General features: G+C 40.9%; 1 protein-coding gene across 1 annotated transcript in view; it reads left to right on the forward strand.

Annotated features, from left to right (window-relative positions):
* LOC124277294 (protein ECT2-like) overlaps nucleotides 1–21,859 on the forward strand; it is a 55,150-nt gene that overhangs the window by 5,305 nt on the left and 27,986 nt on the right. The window contains 5 exon segments of the mRNA XM_046712945.1: nucleotides 2,421–2,494; nucleotides 3,567–3,749; nucleotides 4,424–4,513; nucleotides 5,581–5,688; nucleotides 10,685–10,786. Coding sequence (XP_046568901.1) covers nucleotides 2,421–2,494; nucleotides 3,567–3,749; nucleotides 4,424–4,513; nucleotides 5,581–5,688; nucleotides 10,685–10,786 — 557 coding nt within the window.

The raw sequence follows: 21,859 nt of genomic DNA on the forward strand, positions 1-21,859 counted from the left end.
ATGGAACTAGTAAGAGTTTTTTAAGGTTACACAAACTTTTCCCTTCTAAATCGAAGGAAACCCAAGGGCTTCAATGAAGCACCCCATACATCTGTAGGCACCCAAGGTGGAAAAGGTCCCAGCACTTTAGGTCCCTTTTATGATAGGCTAAATTTGTGGATCCTCGTACACAAATAGGGAGAAAATAGGGGATCAATATAAAACTTTGAATTATCATTGTTAGAAAATATCTTATCACTGACCTGAAACCTGTAAAGAATAATGCAATATATCAAATATATATGTTGATGATTCAGTCATCCATCAGAACTGGTTTACAGCAGGTATTGCTGTGACAGTGCACTGTTGACAGCTAGTGTCATTAACTCCTGCTGTGATTAGATTTCTTGTCTGCCCATAGTGACACTGAAAACATCTTTGAATTATTTTTCCGACTGAAGTGAATTTCTTTTTTTCAATAACCTGTAAACCAGCTAAGAACACCCAGCGAAAAAAAACAAACTATGTAATTAGGGCAACAATCAGTTTGTGTAAGAGGGCCCTGGTGGTCAAACCATTGAAAACAAAAGTAGCCTGTGGGTTCTTGTTATAACATCAATCAGGGCGTTGGGGTAGCCTAGTGGTTGAAGCGTTCGCTTGTCACGCCAAAGACAGGGTTCGATTCCCCACATGGGTACAATGTGTGAAGCCCATTCCTGGTGTAGCACCATGATATTGCTGGAATATTGCTAAAAGTGGCATAAAACCATACTCACTCACTCATAATATCAACCATGGGTTTGTCTGGACCAGATTCAGTAATTTACCTTCTATTTACCATTATTTACTCTTCTGGAAATAATTCGTCAGTTTGCCTCTGGTGACACAAAACACAGCATACAATAAATCTGACTGAAGACTAAGCTGATAATGTTAATGAGATGAACTTCATAATTAAAACTGATGTCTAGAAACCCAGCCAAAGAGATTTAAGTAAACTTAGCCTGTTCAGATTAACATTTGACCTTATTCAGTCTGAGCTAGAGCTGTGTATTGGCAAATAAATTGTATTGCAATATGTTGCGATTCTGGTACCCATATTCCAATACATATTGTGATATATTGCGAGCCCTAGTGTTTAACAGTGAGTGACATCAATTGTACATGCAGAGCCTATTTTCTACACTCTAAGTCCATAAACCTAATGGTTGTGATAACAGAAAGAGTTTATCTTTTTGATTTTGAGTGATTGTATTTTCTTTTTCATGTTTTATGAAATGTATTTTTTATGTGAAGTATGGTGTTTTGTCAATTCATTACAATGGATGACTGTAGTGTGAATAAAAGTCTGTGTAGATTTTAACTTAAACAACAGAGATAATCACAAAACTTCATGTATACTCAGAGGTACAGATAAGCTGCGTATCTGCGTGAATTACACAAATATGTATGTGAAAACACAATAAAACTGGTGATTTGCTGGTTAGGTGCTTTGAAGGGCTGATTGTATCACTGAACTGAAGTGATCATGAAGCGACCTGTTTACATGGCTGAACAGATAGTTCATGCTCTTTGCCAAAGCCTTTTATTATCATGATGATTGCTTGTTTAGCATCTGCTGTTTCGTCAGTTGTAAACGAAACATTCATGTCCTGTTGTGATACATTTACATCAGTCCCATGTACAAATCCGAGGGACATCCTATGGCTAATTTATCAGTCAGGAAATTGAAACCGTTTATATACAGATCCTTACATTAGTGTTGCAACTGCCATAAAATAAAACACACTACCAGTCCATCCGAAGCAAACCTGTCACTAGGACAGTTCAAGGCCACTCAAAACATATTCCTATCAGGCTTCCTAAGTTTGAGTCTCTCCTTGTCTAATCCTTTCATGTATGCGCTCTGAGCACGCTCAGTGAAGGCAAGCACGTTGTAAATAGACATATGAATGAATATAGTAGTTTATTGTCATGGCAGTCGTATATATCAGTGTCACTGCACCATGCTGCTTATCTATAGCTTATCCATTACCCATCAATTTACTAACTAGACTTACTATATCTGAATATCAGATTCTAACAATAGTACATAATAGTATGTGTATATGTAGTTTGTTGTCAGTTTACTAACTACAGATTAGTTCTGATCAAGTTTCTTTGTTCAAGTTTCTTGTCAGTCAGCTTATTAAAGTAACCATGGAAACATGGTTATATAGACAGATGTTGTAACATAGTGTTCGACATTTGTCTGACAGTACTAACTGCTTCTAGAGTAGACTCACAACTGCGCCATTAGTGACACAAGATGGTAACTAGGGTTAGTGATTGGATAAAGTTACAATTGTTCATTTGTTCCACAAACCCTGTCTATATATAAATGGATGTGACCTTGTACATGTCGTATGTGTGGGTGTGAATGATGAAGTTGGTTGTTACAGATGGCAAGGCACTTCGCGTCGTCCTCGTTGGCAGTGAGTGTCAACAACACACAGACCTCAAGAAGGCGTTACAGGTGAGGACTTAACTGACCCTCTTTCAGGCAGTCCTAGGAAGCATGCCTACCTTAGAGTTATGCCCCTTGCTGAGCCAGGATACACTGATAATAGGTTATTACACTTGTTGTTAAGTCTGGGGCAGTTTTTTTAATGTTAGTTCAATGTTAGAAATAAGAAAGTTTGTAAGGTTATTTTTTTTCAGAGTTGTCATTATAATTCTGTTATGTCAATGTCATTAGCTGTGCTCGTATATACTGGTGGGGAGTGGCACAACAATATGTAGGTCTCCAGCATCTTGTGGTTCCGATCCGATTACCTGACCGACCCTTGAATTCTGGTGCCGACCCTAGTTTTTTTAAGAGGTATGAATAAAATAAGCTTTTAGATACCATTGTTTTTGCCCGTCACCGACAGATATCGGTCATTCTGATAGAGAAAGTCGACATGAAGGCCGCAAGCTTAATTGAATAAACAATTACACATTGATAAATGTGTTATTAGTTCGTACTTTACTTCTAAAAAAAAATGAAAAATAAATCCTTCCTACCTACCTACCCTAAATTTTAAAGAGGTGTTATCGGAACCACAACGTTTTTTTTCTTTGGCCTTTTTATAAGACACAACAAAAGGGATTGGATGGTCAGGTTGGGTGTCATGGTTGATTGTATGTCGTTGTATCCTATTTGTGCAGATCAATACACATGATGTCAGTCACTAGATTATATCACACTACCATCATAGGGTTGGAATATTGCTGAGTGTGGAATTATGCATCAAACATTTGAGTTGAGCAGTTATACATATTGGCACAAGCTTGACATTGAGAGTCAGTCTTTTGTTTTGGTGTTCCTAGGGCTAGTTGTTTTTTTCCTGATAGTGAGTGAGTGAATATGGTTTTACACCACTTTTAATGCTTAAAGATTGCTTAATGTGTTTCATGACTCATGTCTGATGACATGTTTTGAATGATACTCTATGATTTACCAAAAAGGCTTTCTGCAAGCCCAGGACTCTGAACAAATTTTGTATCCCAGTTAATTTCTATCACTGATGATCCTGTACATGATCCTGATGCTGGTTATGTTGCAGACAGTGGAGGAAGCAGATGTTGTGAATTCTCCGACCGGCCTGGAGTTTGTGCCAGATGCCGGAGAGTATGATACTGTGTTCGTCTTGTCGTCTTTTGAGGGGGACATCTACAATAAGTTGCACAAGGCCGAGGCGCGGATACTGGGCCCCCCAGCCATCATCAGTGCTGTTAAAGCTAATGAGGTACAAGGCCTGTGTTTGCCATGCAGATTATTGCAGTGTGTCTACATAATGGGATACATTTAAAATACTAGGTGGTGGTGGTGACAGCGACGCTGATGATGAAAACGATGGTGATGATGACAAAGACGATGATGGCCATTATAGTTTGTGTAATTTGAAATTGAGTTCGAATTCATGACTGGATCCATCCTGAAAGTATTGATTGAGTCAAGCCTCACTTGGTTTTTATCACGCAACGCGTTTTGCGGGCGGTATTAAAATGGACTCCGTCTGTGCGTTCGTCCGTCCGTCCGTCCGTGCACATTTGTCTTTTCCGGAGCAGAACTCTAAAACCGTTCAATATTTCTTCACCAAACTTGGCACAGACATAGGACTGGTGGTGTACTGGTGCCTAATGGTAGTTTTGGAATTCTGAATAAAATATTTTTGGCATTTCAATGGCAACAAGTTCGACCTAGACTGAAATTGGTGATAGTGCTCCTTTCTGGAGCAGAACTTTAAAAAACCTTTCAATACTCTCCTTCCACTTTTCTATATACACACCTAAATATTTGACATAATCATAACTCGTAGACATAATCATGAAGAGTATCTTGCCATTGCGGGGGTTATTGATGACTTTGTCTTCTTGTTAAAAAATATAATTAATTTCATGTTTATTCTGTTTGTTGCAGTCTCTCCCCTACTCCAGCCGGCCACAGTTCTGCCCCTCAATGAAGGGGGTTATTGTCTGCTTCACAGGATTCAAAGTGCGGGAACAAGTGGTGAGAGACCAATCTATTATCTGAGTGAGTGAGTGAGTTTAGTTTAACGCCACACTGAGCAATATTCCAGCGATATGGCGGCAGTCTGTAAATAATCGAGTCTGGACCAGACAATCCAGTGATCAACAACATGAGCATCGATCTGCTCAACTGGGAACCGATGACGTGTGAACCAAGTCAGCGAGCCTGACAACCCGATCCCGTTAGTCGCCTCTTACTCTATTATCTAATAGTTCAAAATAGGTGTTGGCTTAATAAATGTTGCTGGTATCATTTGAGATGTTTACTTCCTCAGAACAAGTGTGTTTATATACATCATACACAAAGCACATGTAAGATTACTACAGCCTCTCTTTTTTTGAGCTTAAGAGAAATGCATTTATATTGTCAAAGTTTCATTAAGGGACTTCTCTTCGAGGTCATAATATTTGGATAGATACCAAACATGTGCCAAGAAGAGGTCTCTTTGCACCCATTGTGTGCCCAAGATGGTAACAGTTGTCCCCCTTGTGTAAATCTAAGTCAGGGCTCGATTTAAGAGATGTTAACCCACTTGCACCAGGTGCAACCTAAATATAATCCTAGTTGCACCCGTCAAATTCCAGTTGCACTGTTTTTATTGCAATATGTAATATCAGAAATATGCTATTGAATTATTTAGATGTTCTATTCTGAAGTTTACCCACTCAAAGATTGACTTGCACCTGGTGCAAGTTAGACTAATAACTAGGTTGCACTTTGTAATATTGGGTTGCACCAGTACAAGTAACAAAGCACTCAATTGAGCCCTGTAAGTTATGTTGAAAGTTAGAGAGTAAGGACATCCCTACATTGAAATGCCTCAAGTACTCCCGGAAACACCTAAATAAATATACATAGAGTTGCCTCCCCTGTGTTGATCATGTAGTTAATGTTGAAAGTTGGAGATGACATGAATCCCTTTGTTCAAATGTTCCAAGGATTCCAGAATCCCCGTGAACAATAATGCTGCTAAGAGTTGCCTCCCTTGTCTGTTGTATTTGCATTACTTGACCCCACCCACCAGCCAGTCTCTCTGCTGTTGACAGTGTAACCTGGTGGATCTGGTTCACCATATGGCAGGCAGTGTCAGGAAAGACATCAACACCAAGGTCACCCACCTGGTGGCCAACTGTGGAGGGAGTCAGAAGTACCGGGTGAGTAGCTTCTTGGGGTTTACCAGCAGTGGGTACTTTAGTAGTTAAAACATTCTCTTGTCAAGCCTAGGACCCGGACCCATTCCTATCATGGGTGTTAAGTCACTTTCTGGCGTCCATACTGTGATATTGCTGGAATATTGCTCACATTTCTTACACCCAGGTGGATATTGATAGCCACATCAGCATAATGCACTGATAGCCACATCAGCAAAATGCACTGATAGCCACATCAGCAAAATGCACTGATAGCCACATCAGCAAAATGCACTGATAGCCACATCAGCATAATGCACTGATAGCCACATCAGCAAAATCCGCCTCTGCTTATTCCTTGTGTATATTTGTAAGGTTAGTGCTATTAAAAAACAAGTGTTTCCGATTAACAATGTAACACAGAAGTAAATTAAACCAGTTTTGTTTACCCATTCAAAACTGGATTATTGAGTTGAACATTTGGAGAGACACCGTTTTTCATTCAAATATATATCGTTTCTCATTCCGATGTCATATGAATGCATCTGAATGTTCCGGCTGAACCATGCCGCCGAAAAAGCAAGCTGAGCTTGCATTTCAAAACAGTTCACTAATTTACTATCCTGAAATTACCAAAAAGGAAACTTGAGATGGTTGTACGGAGGAAAAGGAAGAAACCAAACGTAATTTCCAATCTAATTGGCTGTCTCTTTATCATTGGCTTGGCTGTGATGCAAAAAGTAACAAAATGTGTTGCCGTGCGTGCAGATCCATCAGTGCATCAAACACACTTTCTGGATTGACGAATAATTTCTTTTTCATAAAGTATTTACACCCTAAAACTGAACTGTTTTGGGAGCAATTAAAGATGAATATTGGGCTTGGAAAGGCTCTCAGATATCACCATTTCACCTCAAAATATCAAAATATTGTCCTGGGGGAGGCACCGCAGACCCCCACCAATGGGAGGGCAAAAAACCCACCCCACAACAAAACCAAACAAACAAACAAAAACCAACAAAAACAAAACAACTTTATGTTGATAAAACAAAAAAACAACAAAAAACTGGCGCTTTATAAGCGGGTCTGCGCGAACCAGGTGCTGGGACTTAGGGCCCACTACAGTAAACCACTGTGGGCCCTAGGCCCTTAGTCATAACATTCCAGGGGAATCCCTGCCACTTTGTCTGTTCACTGAGATGCTGTTTTGGAATGTGAGAATTTAAGAATGTGTTAATCTCATTGGCATAAGTTCCATATATACTCAGCAGCAAAAAAACGTCAGTACGAATTCAAAATAAGATAGGCACTGTAATCAAATAAATCATTACAGAAATGGACATAATAAGCGGATCAAAACCATTTTTTGTGTACAATATCTTGACACATCAATGAATAACTCAGCACAATTTCAAGACATTACGTGAGCGTTGCAGTCCATTCAGACTCTTGACTTCAGTATCTAGTGTGACCACCACGAGCGGCAATAACTGCAGCACAGCGTCTATGCATGGAGTACACCAATCGATTGATTAAGGCCATTGGCACCTGGAACCACACTCTGAGAAAGGCCTGGCGCAATAAATCAGCTGTGTTCGGCCTTAGTATGACATTATTCAGTCTCCTCTGAATTTCATCCCAAAGATGTTCAATTGGGTTTAAATCAGGACTGGCCACTGTTGACACCGTTCTGCTGTAGGAAGTCCCGTGTAGCTCTGACACTGACAGTATGGCCCCAGGCGTTATCATGCTGGAAAATGTTGTTCTGGTGATGTGTGAAATGTGGTATGACGTGGGGTCTGAGAGCTTAGTCGATGTAGCGCACCGCTGTGATGCCGCCTCCTCTCTCCTCTATTGTTCAGTCCTATTCCACCCCACACTATGATGCTTTCACCTCCCCATGAGTCTCTTTCCATAACACATTGGTCTTAGTAACGCTGGCCACGTCGTTGCCATAGTCTTGTTCTGCCATCTGCAGTTGATGCGCAGTACCGACTCTCATCTGTGACCAGAACAGTTCTCCATTGCCTGTATTGCCAGTTTTTGTGTTGTAGGGCAAACTGTAGACGTTCACGCCGATGACGAGGGGTGAGGATTAGTGTTGGAATTGGTTAAAATCTCATAATTGATGATTGGTTCATTACCACTGATCAATCATCGAAAATAATTGGTTAGCGCCATTTATGAAATTTGTTAATACACAAAAAAATACCGAAAAAAACATGTAGTTCTTTGAGTTTTTTGGGGCAAAATTTCACATCTTTAAAGGATGACTAGTATGTTAGGAACAGGAATTTTTTAGCGTCTTTAAGATAAATTCAATCATGACTTGGAACGAGCTTGTAGTGCTTATGAAATGTAACAGACAAAACCAACCTAGTGAAAAATACTGTTAATGAAAACAAGTGTTCCAGAATTGTTTGTGTTCGATTATGAGAGAACATGATCGATTGTTTGGTCGTTTAGTCACTACGACCAATCTTCGATTATTTCAATTAATCAGACCACCACTAGTGAGGATAGGTCCACGGTAAGGTCTACGGCAGGGGAGGTTCCCGCTGTGAAGACGTTGGTGTACTGTGTCAGTACTGATTGGTCTTCCGTGTGTTCCCACTGTCTGGCGTCCTGTTTCGGATGCCTGCATGAAGGGATTCTGTACATGCTGTCACACAACATTGCGGTCTTGTTGTCTTTGTGGTCACCCTTCGTCTGCCAGTACGGGGACGATCATTTGTGGTGTTGGTGACCCGGAATGGTTGCTGCAGCCTGTAGATGGTCCGAATGTAGACCTGGAAGTGATTGGCAACGGCTTGTGCAGTGTGGCCAGCTTCAAGTCTTCCTAGTACCTCGTTCCTCTGAGCTGTCGTGAGTCGTGGCATCCTGCTGACGTTGTAATGTGAATGTTTCAACCAGGTTTGGGGGTGCATTTTATATGGCTGGTCCTTGTGAACAGCACGTGGAGCATGAGTTGCATGAAAAACATGGAGAACACTGTACCATCTCCGAGATCAGGTTGCGTTTTGAGACTATTTCCTGGGTTCCAGTTTGGCAAGGAATGTCTTTGCTCAGATAAAGTTGGAGATGTTGTAAAAAATATACAATCAAAACATTAAATGAGTTTATAGTTATCCTTTTCTTGACAGAAAATTCCAAACTGACATTTCTTTTGCTGCTTAGTATATATGCTGCATTCAGATGCTGTAAACAGTTAACGTATACCTCAACAACAGTCACATTCAGATTAGTTGCCTTGTTGTTTGGTCGTTGGTATAATCTGATAGATTGAATCTGTAATTCACCACAATTAAACTTATAAGTACTATCCTGTGATCAGATAAAGCATGTATTTTCTGATACCAACAAAACAGCAAAGAAAGGCTATGTTTTTTTACTGTATTAAAAACCTCACAACTTATGTCCTTTATGTACAAATAGCAACATCATAGAACTTAATATAGGATGTTGTCACAAAACAATACCTGTCATGTAGGAAATTTGGTTGCTTTTACAGTTTCCCATAGATTTTTAAAAACATACAAGCATTTTTATGATTATTCTATTCCCTTTAACTTTAAAATTTATTTGTGTTCTGTGGCAGTTTAGTTTTGCATTTGGTTTTAAAATGAAGCCAGATTGTTTGAGAAAGTTTGATTTATGAACCTACTCATTTACATGGGAGTGAAAGGGCTGAAGTAATAAAATTGTTAGATCATAACAAATAGTAATAAACAAATATTTTTAAATTATCTCAAAATGTTGTTACGGTTAAATAATTGCCATGACAAAAAGGATTAAGAGTCCCCTTTGAACCAGCAAAATATAACACAGACAAGTCTAAAATATGCAATAATATTTGGAGCAAACAATGAGCAAGCTACAATGAATGACAATGCAAATATTTAGTAAAATGCAATTGAGTCACAAATCTACTGTAATGGGTCACAAATATGAAATATTAACTCACCAGAGTCTTGGCATTTACAATAAGAGCAGATATTCTAATTGAAGGTATTTTACAATGTAAGTAGACAATCGGTCTTGACGATGTAGACTGACAGACGACGACGGTAGGCAGGTGATGGCAGAAAGATGTATACAACTCCAGTGATATGATAAGTCCATGTGTAATTCCGTGTGTTAGTCCGTGTGTGTGTATCAACACAACAACCAGCCTTTATATATACTGACACAGAGTCTAGAACATTCTTTATCCACTGAGAACATTCACGAATCATGTTGAACATTCGACCAGGAGTCAAAACAAAAATAAAGCCAAGGGAGGCAACTCTGGAGCGCTATCATAAAGGCCTACTGCTAAAATAGTATTGCCATTGAACATATATGATGCGAGATGTGAGCCAAAACCCACACTCAAATCTTTAAACATTGTGACCCATAATAACTATCACCTAATCAATGATAATACAAATTACAAAAAAACACACTCTTGTAACAATAATACAATCACATCAAAGAGACTCCCTCCAGGACATTGATTAATGATAATAGCATAACTGTGAAATAAACTTAAAAGCTAATGGGTTGTCATATTTGAAATATTTACACTTCCAATCATGACAGTGTGAGTTGTATAGCATTATTCGTTATACCCACCCACAACAGAAACAATACAGGTCCTAACTTCAGTCCTCTTGGCACAATGTAAAACCAGATGTCTAGAGTCAGTGCTGAACATTATAACTGGAAATCAAGCAACTGTTTCATAATGGTTACTAGTAACCATATAAAGCTTAAATTAAAGATTAAAGGTTTCTGTGTAAACAACAGCAGCAAACCAGCAGTATCTCAGTCAGATCCCCCCTACTATTTCTGACGTGAAGGTGTGAGGTAGGCCTCTCTTCATCATCTATAATGCATGGTGTCATCACGGTGTTGATCTCAGTACAAACACACCAGACAAACAGTGAGCTGGTGTTTGTTGACCTACGGTTGAGTGGGCAGGCAGGCAGTGGGCCTCTGTCAGCACCAGGTCAGCACGTCGTCATCTCGTGTGTTTCAGTTCGCTGTCAGTGTCGGAATTCCCATCATGAGCGAGGACTGGGTACACCGGGCGTGGGCGGAACGAGAAAACACTGAACTGAAGGCTGACTGCAAGAAAATGGTGAGTAAGCTGTTGGTATTTCTGTTGTTTACATACTATACATGTCTGGATGTTATTGGTTGGTGAGTGTTTGGGGAGACGCAGTTGTCAGATACATTTCAGATACATTCTATAGTGTTGCATAGTTTACCTGATATATCCTGTGCAGTGTTTAGAATATTCATGTATTTAGTCTTCTTGAGGTCTGTGAATCAATGGACCTCTAAATTTTGACTGTCAGGGTTAGCTGACTCCTTGAATTGTGCTGTTTTATGATCATTCCCGTGGGTTTAACCTTTCCATCAATGACTGCAAATTTGCTTGATTCACTTCTTGATTAATAAGCTTGGCCAGTAAATCTCTAAATCAACTGAAAAACATTTAAAGACATACCATTTTGGGCGTCACTAGTAAGCAAGCCTGGTAAAATCTGCCTCCCATGTTCAGATTTTGTCCTTTTACATTATGCAGGTTCCTGCTATAATGAACGTATCAGTTCTTGATAAACTCAAGTGAGGTTAATTGTAAGTCTTTGTGCACACTCTGTACCAACAAGTTTTATGTATCATACTGCATCAGTCATCCCTGTGTTACGTGTAAATGTTTGTGCTTCCTTGGCTTGACTTCAAACTGTGGGTACTTCAAGGTTATGTGCACGTTGCTATTGTGACAGGATTACGTCATTGATTTGTTGGACTGCATGACACAGTCTTCAGATGTCTGAGATATCTTTATTGACACTAGTTTGTGTATTTGTGTTTCGATCATGGTGCATACTTCTTTTGTCTGGGGCAAATAGGTTTTCACATCAACATGCACTTGAATGTTGAGCTGAGTCCTTGGTCAACCCAACTTAAACTTAACAGTAATGACGAGGAAGCACAAGGCTTTCCTTACCGAGGTGCTGTTGACACTTGTGTGTTGTGCTGTGAAGGATCTGATACTGTTCTACCTTACCAACGGTATAGCTCAAGATGCAGTAGCCGACACAAGTTGCTGTTGACAATTGTGTGTTGTGCTCTGAAGGACCTGATAGTGTTCTACCTTACCAACAGTGTAGCTCAAGATACAGTAGCTGACACAAGTTCCTGTTGACAATTGTGTTGTGCTCTGAAGGACCTGATACTGTTCTACCTTACCAACAGTGTAGCTCAAGATACAGTAGCTGACACAAGTTCCTGTTGACAATTGTGTGTTGTGCTCTGAAGGACCTGATAGTGTTCTACCTGAGAAACAGTGTAGCTCAAGATACAGTAGCTGACACAAGGTGCTGTTGACAATTGTGTGTTGTGCTCTGAAGTACCTGATAGTGTTCTACCTGAGAAACAGTGTAGCTCACGATGCAGTCACCGACACAAGGTGCTGTTGACATTTGTGTGTTGTGCTGTGAAGGACCATCCTCGTTAACTCCAGGGTTTACGTTACGATCACTCTCCACTATACCCTGTATGCATCCATGCCTTGGCCTGATAATTATATTACCTCCCTTTACTGGCTCCGCATTCTCAAAGTAGCCAATCAGCCAAGCCGCCGTTTCATCCGAGCTTGCCAGTGTCAACAAAGATAGCGGTCGCAGTCGCGAGGGTTTGTTTGCACCGCCACTCAGATTTTTGGGGAAATCATACAGACAACTTGACAGATCTAAAACTTTAAAAAAATATATAAAAGAACTCCTTCTACCTCTTTCAGAGTACCTCTGCATCAGTTGTGTTGCCAAGTTTAATGGTTAGATAATTTAAGAAGCGAAAGTGAGTTGTGATTGGTTCTTTCAACTTCCAAGTATAGACACCTGATTGGATAAAATATCAGCAGAGGTAATATAATCATCGGGCCAAGCCGTGGATGCATCAAGGGTATAGTGGAGAGTGATCGTAACGTAAACCCTGGAGATTATCGAGCATGGTGAAGGACCTGATACTGTTCTACCTGAGAAACAGTGTAGCTCACGATGCAGTCCCCGACACAAGGTGCTGTTGACATGTGTGTGTTGTGCTCTGAAGGACCTGATACTGTTCTACCTGAGAAACAGTGTAGTTCACGATGCAGACCGCGACACAAGTTGCTGTTGACATTTGTGTGTTGTGCTGTGAAGGACCTGATAGTGTTCTGCCTTACCAACAGTGTAGCTCACAATGCAGTCCCCGACACAAGCTGCTGTTGACATTTGTGTGTTATGCTCTGAAGGACCTGATACTGTTCTACCTGAGAAACAGTGTAGCTCACGATGCAGTCCCCCACACAAGTTGCTGTTGACATTTGTGTGTTGTGCTGTCCGCGACACAAGTTGCTGTTGACATTTGTGTGTTGTGCTGTGAAGGACCTGATAGTGTTCTGCCTTACCAACAGTGTAGCTCACAATGCAGTCCCCGACACAAGCTGCTGTTGACACTTTGTGTGTTAGTGCTCTGAAGGACCTGATACTGTTCTACCTGAGAAACAGTGTAGCTCACGATGCAGTCCCACAAGGTGCTGTTGACAAGTTGCTGTGAAGGACCTGATAGTGACATTTAGCTCACGTGTTGTGCTTGTGCTGTGAAGGACCTGATAGTGTTCTGCCTTGTACCAATGCAGTGTAGCTCACATTTGTGTGTTATGCTCTGAAGGACCTGATACTGTTCTACCTGAGAAACAGTGTAGCTCACGATGCAGTCCCCGACACAAGTTGCTGTTGACATTTGTGTGTTGTGCTGTGAAGGACCTGATAGTGTTCTGCCTTACCAACAGTGTAGGTGCTCATTTGTGTGTTGTACTGTGAAGGACCTGCCCCTGACAAACAGTGTGCTGTTGACACTTGTTGTGTGTTGTGCTGTGGGGGAGATGATGTGTTCTAGAACTTCTACCCTACCAAGAGCATAGCTGACAGTGTCCCTGCTACCATGTGTTGTTAAGTCATGTGTTGTGTTAGTGATGGTGTCATCGGTGTATATAGACCGGTTTTACTCGGCAGTCAGCACACTTCCCACAATGGTGGGATTGACACATTGTCATCTTCCGGTACATGACATTGTTTCTGTTGATGAAATTTGTTTTGATTGTAGACACTTAAAATTTGTAGTTTGCGTGATGCTCACTTTAATATTGAGAGCTAAATTGACCTCGAGATTGAAACTGAATGTACATGCTGATTCTATTGTCTACATGCAAAGTAAATATTATTTAGCATGGTCAGACATTTTGTAGTCATGGATACAGGGGAGATAACAGTGATGCAAGTAACACTCCATGTTTCCACTGTTCTGTAAATCAGTTTAGGTGGGAACATCACTTGTGAATGCACTTCTGTGTAGATTTTAAGAATAAGAATAGTAATAAAATGTGAAGTGCAGTTCTACCTCATTAAGCCCTGGGTAATTCAGAGATGCCAACCTCTTATGATTTTATTGTAGTCACTACATATTTTAGCCTCAAACCACGCCAATACAATTACACTAGAAATTCTACGTAATTAGAAGAAAATTTTGATGTATAGACAAAAACATATATTTTCGATGATTAAATAATTGATTACACAGTGTGGCGCCTGAGCTGTTAGGCGGCTGACTTTGTGTGCTGGTGATTAGGTGCCTGACTCTGAGGGCATGGGTTCGAATTCCAGATGGGACTCAGCCCAACAAAAGTACAAGAATCTGTACTTTACTAAGACGGGGTAATCCCAAATATAACATATGTTAAATTAAGGACATTTTCATCAAAAAGAGAGAAGAAATGTAATGCTGATAATTTGGAAATCTGCTGTTGTGAAATGTGAAATTAAAGCTTCACTCTTGATTAGTGTCATATTATCTTTCTCAGAATCCATTATGATTTTAAGTATTCAGTTGACTACTAATTTTATGGTCAAAGTACTAATTTTGATCTTAGTCATAAGAGGCAACTAACGGGAGCCGCATCCATATAGCTGGAATATTGCTGAGTGAGTGTGGCATTAAAACAACAAGCAAGAATAAACAAAACCATGATTGATGATATATTGATTATTATTAAAACAAGTAATTATTCAGTTTGTACACTGATACAAATTGCCCAAACAGACCAGCAATTAATAAATTTATAGCTGATATGAACAATGCTGATACACAACAAATATTAATCTTATACCATCTTGTAGTAGTCTTGTTACCATTGCTCCATCCGTAGTCCTGTGTTACCATTGCTCCATCCGTAGTCCTGTGTTACCATTGCTCCATCAGTAGTCCTGTGTTATCATTGCTCCATCAGTAGTCCTGTGTTACCATTGCTCCATCAGCAGTCCTGTGTTACCATTGCTCCATCATTAGTCCTGTGTTACCATTGCTCCATCATTAGTCCTGTGTTATCATTGGTCCATCAGTAGTCCTGTGTTACCATTGCTCCATCAGTAGTCTTGTGTTACCATTGCTCCATCAGTAGTCCTGTGTTATCATTGCTCTATCTGTAGTCCTGTGTTACCATTGCTCCATCAGTAGTCCTGTGTTACCATCGCTCCATCAGTAGTCCTGTGTTACCATTGCTCCATCAGTAGTCTTGTGTTACCATTGCTCCATCAGTAGTCCTGTGTTATCATTGCTCCATCAGTAGTCCTGTGTTACCATTGCTCCATCAGTAGTCCTGTGTTATCATTGCTCTATCTGTAGTCCTGTGTTACCATTGCTCCATCAGTAGTCCTGTGTTATCATTGCTCCATCAGTAGTCCTGTGTTACCATTGCTCCAACAGTAGTCCTGTGTTATCATTGCTCCATCAGTAGTCCTGTGTTACCATTGCTCCATCATTAGTCCTGTGTTACCATTGCTCCATTGCCTGTGTTAGTAGTCTTGTGTTACCATTGCTCCATCAGTAGTCTCCATCAGTAGTCCTGTGTTATCATTGCTCCAAGTAGTAGCTCCATCAGTAGTCCTGTGTTATCATTGCTCCATCAGTAGTCCTGTGTTACCATTGCTCCATCATTAGTCCTGTGTTACCATTGCTCCAACAGTAGTCTTGTGTTATCATTGCTCCAACAGTAGTCCTGTGTTATCATTGCTCCATCAGTAGTCCTGTGTTATCATTGCTCCATCAGTAGTCCTGTGTTACCATTGCTCCATCAGTAGTCCTGTGTTATCATTGCTCCATCAGTAGTCCTGTGTTACCATTGCTCCATCAGTAGTCCTGTGTTACCATTGCTCCAACAGTAGTCTTGTGTTATCATTGCTCCATCAGTAGTCCTGTGTTATCATTGCTCCAACAGTAGTCCTGTGTTATCATTGCTCCATCAGTGTCCTGTGTTACCATTGCCCATCAGTAGTCCTGTGTTACCATTGCTCCATCAGTAGTCCTGTGTTACCATTGCTCCATCAGTAGTCCTGTGTTATCATTGCTCCATCAGTAGTCCTGTGTTATCATTGCTCCAACAGTAGTCCTGTGTTATCATTGCTCCATCAGTAGTCCTGTGTTATCATTGCTCCATCAGTAGTCCTGTGTTACCATTGCTCCATCAGTAGTCCTGTGTTACCATTGCTCCATCAGTAGTCCTGTGTTACCATTGCTCCATCAGTAGTCCTGTGTTATCATTGGTCCATCAGTAGTCCTGTGTTACCATTGCCCATCAGTAGTCCTGTGTTACCATTGGTCCATCCATCAGTAGTCCTGTGTAGTACCATTTATCATCCATCAGTAGTCCTGTGTTATCATTGCTCCATCAGTAGTCCTGTGTTACCATTGCTCATCAGTAGTCTTGTGTTACCATTGCTCCATCAGTAGTCCTGTGTTACATTTGCTCCATCAGTAGTCCTGTGTTACCATTGCTCCATCAGTAGTCCTGTGTTACATTTCTCCATCCATAGTCAGTTATCATTGCTCCATCAGTAGTCCTGTGTTACCATTGCTCCATCAGTAGTCCTGTGTTACCATTGCTCCATCAGTAGTCCTGTGTTACCATTGCTCCATCAGTAGTCCTGTGTTATCATTGCTCCATCAGTAGTCCAGTGTTACCATTGCTCCAATAGTAGTCTTGTGTTACCATTCCTCCATCAGTAGTCCTGTGTTACATTTGCTCCATCAGTACTCCTGTGTTACCATTCCTCCATCAGTAGTCCTGTGTTACATTTCCTCCATCAGTAGTCCTGTGTTACCATTGCTCCATCAGTAGTCCCGTGTTACCATTGCTCCATCAGTAGTCCTGTGTTATCATTGATCCATCAGTAGTCCAGTGTTATCATTGCTCCATCAGTAGTCCTGTGTTATCATTGCTCCATCAGTAGTCTTGTGTTACCATTGCTCCATCAGTAGTCCTGTGTTATCATTGCTCCATCAGTAGTCCAGTGTTACCATTGCTCCAATAGTAGTCTTGTGTTACCATTCCTCCATCAGTAGTCCTGTGTTACATTTGCTCCATCAGTACTCCTGTGTTACCATTCCTCCATCAGTAGTCCTGTGTTACATTTCCTCCATCAGTAGTCCTGTGTTACCATTGCTCCATCAGTAGTCCCGTGTTACCATTGCTCCATCAGTAGTCCTGTGTTATCATTGATCCATCAGTAGTCCAGTGTTATCATTGCTCCATCAGTAGTCCTGTGTTATCATTGCTCCATCAGTAGTCTTGTGTTACCATTGCTCCATCAGTAGTCCTGTGTTACATTTGCTCCATCAGTAGTCTTGTGTTGTCATTGCTCCATCAGTAGTCCTGTGTTACCATTGCTCCATGAGTAGTCCTGTGTTATCATTGCTCCATCAGTAGTCTTGTGTTGCCATTGCTCCATCAGTAGTCCTGTGTCACATTTGCTCATCCAGTAGTCTTGTGTTACATTTGCTCCATCAGTAGTCTTGTGTTACCATTGCTCCACCAGTAGTCCTGTGTTATCATTGCTCCATCAGTAGTCCTGTGGTACCATTGCTCCATCAGTAGTCTTGTGTTACCATTGCTCCATCAGTAGTCTTGTGTTACCATTGCTCCATCAGTAGTCTTGTGTTACCATTGCTCCATGAGTAGTCCTGTGTTACCATTGCTCCATCAGTAGTCTTGTGTTATCATTGCTCCATCATTAGTCCTATGTTACCATTGCTCCATCTCCCTGTCTCCATGGTGGAAACTGTTGTATCTCCTTGTCTCCATCATGGTCTAAACTGTTGTATCTCCCTGTGTCCATCATGGTATAAACTGTTGTATCTCCCTGTCTCCATCATGGTCTAAACTGTTGTATCTCCTTGTCTCCATCATGGTATAAACTGTTGTATCTCCCTGTGTCCATCATGGTGTAAACTGTTGTATCTCCCTGTGTCCATCATGGTATAAACTGTTGTATCTCCCTGTCTCCATGGTGTAAACTGTTGTATCTCCCTGTCTCCATCATGGTATAAACTGTTGTATCTCCCTGTCTCCATCATGGTGTAAACTGTTGTATCTCCCTGTCTCCATCATGGTATAAACTGTTGTATCTCCCTGTCTCCATCATGGTATAAACTGTTGTATCTCCCTGTCTCCATCATGGTGTAAACTGTTGTATCTCCCTGTCTCCATCATGGTATAAACTGTTGTATCTCCCTGTCTCCATCATGGTGTAAACTGTTGTATTTCCCTGTCTCCATCATGGTATAAACTGTTGTATCTCCCTGTCTCCATCATGGTATAAACTGTTGTATCTCCCTGTCTCCATGGTGTAAACTGTTGTATCTCCCTGTCTCCATTATGGTGTAAACTGTTGTATTTCCCTGTCTCTATGGTGTAAACTGTTGTATCTCCCTGTCTCCATCATTGTATACACTGTTGTATGTCCCTGTCTCCATCATTGTGTAAACTGTTGTATCTCCCTGTATCCATCATGGTATCAACTGTTGTATCTTCCTGTCTCCATCATGGTATAAACTGTTGTATCTCCCTGTCTCCATCATGGTGTAAACTGTTGTATCTCCCTGTCTCCATGATGGTATAAACTGTTGTATCTCCCTGTCTCCATGGTGTAAACTGTTGTATCTCCCTGCCTCCATCATGCTGTAAACTGTTGTATCTCCCTGTCTCCATCATTGTATAAACTGTTGTATCTCCCTGTCTCCATCATTGTGTAAACTGTTGTATCTCCCTGTCTCCATCATTGTGTAAACTGTTGTATCTCCCTGTCTCCATCATTGTGTAAACTGTTGTATCTCCCTGTCTCCATCATGGAATAAACTGTTGTATCTCCCTGTATCCATCATGGTATAAACTGTTGTATCTTCCTGTCTCCATCATGGTATAAACTGTTGTATCTCCCTGTCTCCATCATGGTATAAACTGTTGTATCTCCCTGTCTCCATCATGGTATAAACTGTTGTATCTCCCTCGTCTCCATGGTGTAAACTGTTGTATCTCCCTGCCTCCATCATGGTGTTAACCGTTGTATCTCCCTGTTTCCATCATTGTATAAACTGTTGTATCTCCCTGTCTCCATCATTGTGTAAACTGTTGTATCTCCCTGTGTCCATCATGGTGTAAACTGTTGTATTTCCCTGTCTCCATCATGGTATAAACTGTTGTATCTCCCTGTGTCCATCATGGTGTAAACTGTTGTATTTCCCTGTCTCCATCATGGTAAAAACTGTTGTATCTCCCTGTCTCCATCATGGTATAAAATGTTGTATCTCCCTGTCTCCATGGTGTAAACTGTTGTATCTCCCTGTCTCCATTATGGTGTAAACTGTTGTATCTCCCTGTCTCCATCATTGTATAAACTGTTGTATGTCCCTGTCTCCATCATTGTGTAAACTGTTGTATCTCCCTGTATCCATCATGGTATAAACTGTTGTATCTTCCTGTCTCCATCATGGTATAAACTGTTGTGTCTCCATCATTGAGTAAACTGTTGTATCTCCCTGTATCCATCATGGTATCAACTGTTGTATCTTCCTGTCTCCATCATGGTATAAACTGTTGTATCTCCCTGTCTCCATCATGGTGTAAACTGTTGTATCTCCCTGTCTCCATGATGGTATAAACTGTTGTATCTCCCTGTCTCCATGGTGTAAACTGTTGTATCTCCCTGCCTCCATCATGCTGTAAACTGTTGTATCTCCCTGTCTCCATCATTGTATAAACTGTTGTATCTCCCTGTCTCCATCATTGTGTAAACTGTTGTATCTCCCTGTCTCCATCATTGTGTAAACTGTTGTATCTCCCTGTCTCCATCATTGTGTAAACTGTTGTATCTCCCTGTCTCCATCATGGAATAAACTGTTGTATCTCCCTGTATCCATCATGGTATAAACTGTTGTATCTTCCTGTCTCCATCATGGTATAAACTGTTGTATCTCCCTGTCTCCATCATGGTATAAACTGTTGTATCTCCCTGTCTCCATCATGGTATAAACTGTTGTATCTCCCCGTCTCCATGGTGTAAACTGTTGTATCTCCCTGCCTCCATCATGGTGTTAACCGTTGTATCTCCCTGTTTCCATCATTGTATAAACTGTTGTATCTCCCTGTCTCCATCATTGTGTAAACTGTTGTATCTCCCTGTGTCCATCATGGTGTAAACTGTTGTATTTCCCTGTCTCCATCATGGTATAAACTGTTGTATCTCCCTGTGTCCATCATGGTGTAAACTGTTGTATTTCCCTGTCTCCATCATGGTAAAAACTGTTGTATCTCCCTGTCTCCATCATGGTATAAAATGTTGTATCTCCCTGTCTCCATGGTGTAAACTGTTGTATCTCCCTGTCTCCATTATGGTGTAAACTGTTGTATCTCCCTGTCTCCATCATTGTATAAACTGTTGTATGTCCCTGTCTCCATCATTGTGTAAACTGTTGTATCTCCCTGTATCCATCATGGTATAAACTGTTGTATCTTCCTGTCTCCATCATGGTATAAACTGTTGTATCTCCCTGTCTCCATCATGGTGTAAACTGTTGTATCTCCCTGTCTCCATGATGGTATAAACTGTTGTATCTCCCTGTCTCCATGGTGTAAACTGTTGTATCTCCCTGCCTCCATCATGGTGTAAACTGTTGTATCTCCTTGTCTCCATCATTGTATAAACTGTTGTATCTCCCTGTCTCCATCATTGTGTAAACTGTTGTATCTCCCTGTCTCCATCATGGTATAAACTGTTGTATCTCCCTGTCTCCATGGTGTAAACTGTTGTATCTCCCTGTCTCCATCATGGTATAAACTGTTGTATCTCCCTGTCTCCATCATGGTATAAACTGTTGTATCTCCCTGTCTCCATTATGGTGTAAACTGTTGTATCTCCCTGTCTCCATCATGGTGTAAACTGTTGTATCTCCCTGTCTCCATGGTGTAAACTGTTGTATCTCCCTGCCTCCATCATGGTGTAAACTGTTGTATCTCCCTGTCTCCATCATGGTGTAAACTGTTGTATCTCCCTGTCTCCATCATTGGATACACTGTTGTATCTCCCTGTCTCCATCATGGTGTAAACTGTTGTATTTCCCTGTCTCCATCATGGTATAAACTGTTGTATCTCCCTGTCTCCATCATGGTATAAACTGTTGTATCTCCCTGTCTCCATGGTGTAAACTGTTGTATCTCCCTGTCTCCATTATGGTGTAAACTGTTGTATCTCCCTGTCTCCATCATGTGTAAACTGTTGTATCTCCCTGTCTCCATCATTGTATACACTGTTGTATCTCCCTGTCTCCATCATTGTGTAAACTGTTGTATCTCCCTGTCTCCATCATGGTATAAACTGTTGTATCTCCCTGTCTCCATCATGGTATAAACTGTTGTATCTCCCTGTCTCCCTGTCTCCATCATGGTGTAAACTGTTGTATCTCCCTGTCTCCATGATGGTAAAACCCTGTTGTATCTCCCATGTCTCCATGGTGTAAACTGTTGTATCTCCCTGTCTCCATCATGGTGTAAACTGTTGTATCTCCCTGTCTCCATCATTGTATAAACTGTTGTATCTCCCTGTCTCCATCATTGTGTAAACTGTTGTATCTCCCTGTCTCCATCATTGTGTAAACTGTTGTATCTCCTGTCTCCATCATTAAACTGTTGTAAACTGTTGTATCTCCCTGTCTCCATCATGGAATAAACTGTTGTATCTCCCTGTATCCATCATGGTATAAACTGTTGTATCTTCCTGTCTCCATCATGGTGTAAACTGTTGTATCTCCCTGTCTCCATCATGGTGTATAAACT

Source organism: Haliotis rubra, unplaced genomic scaffold (assembly GCF_003918875.1).
Source record: "Haliotis rubra isolate DU_JTF1 unplaced genomic scaffold, ASM391887v1 Scf22, whole genome shotgun sequence".
NCBI lineage: Eukaryota > Metazoa > Mollusca > Gastropoda > Lepetellida > Haliotidae > Haliotis > Haliotis rubra.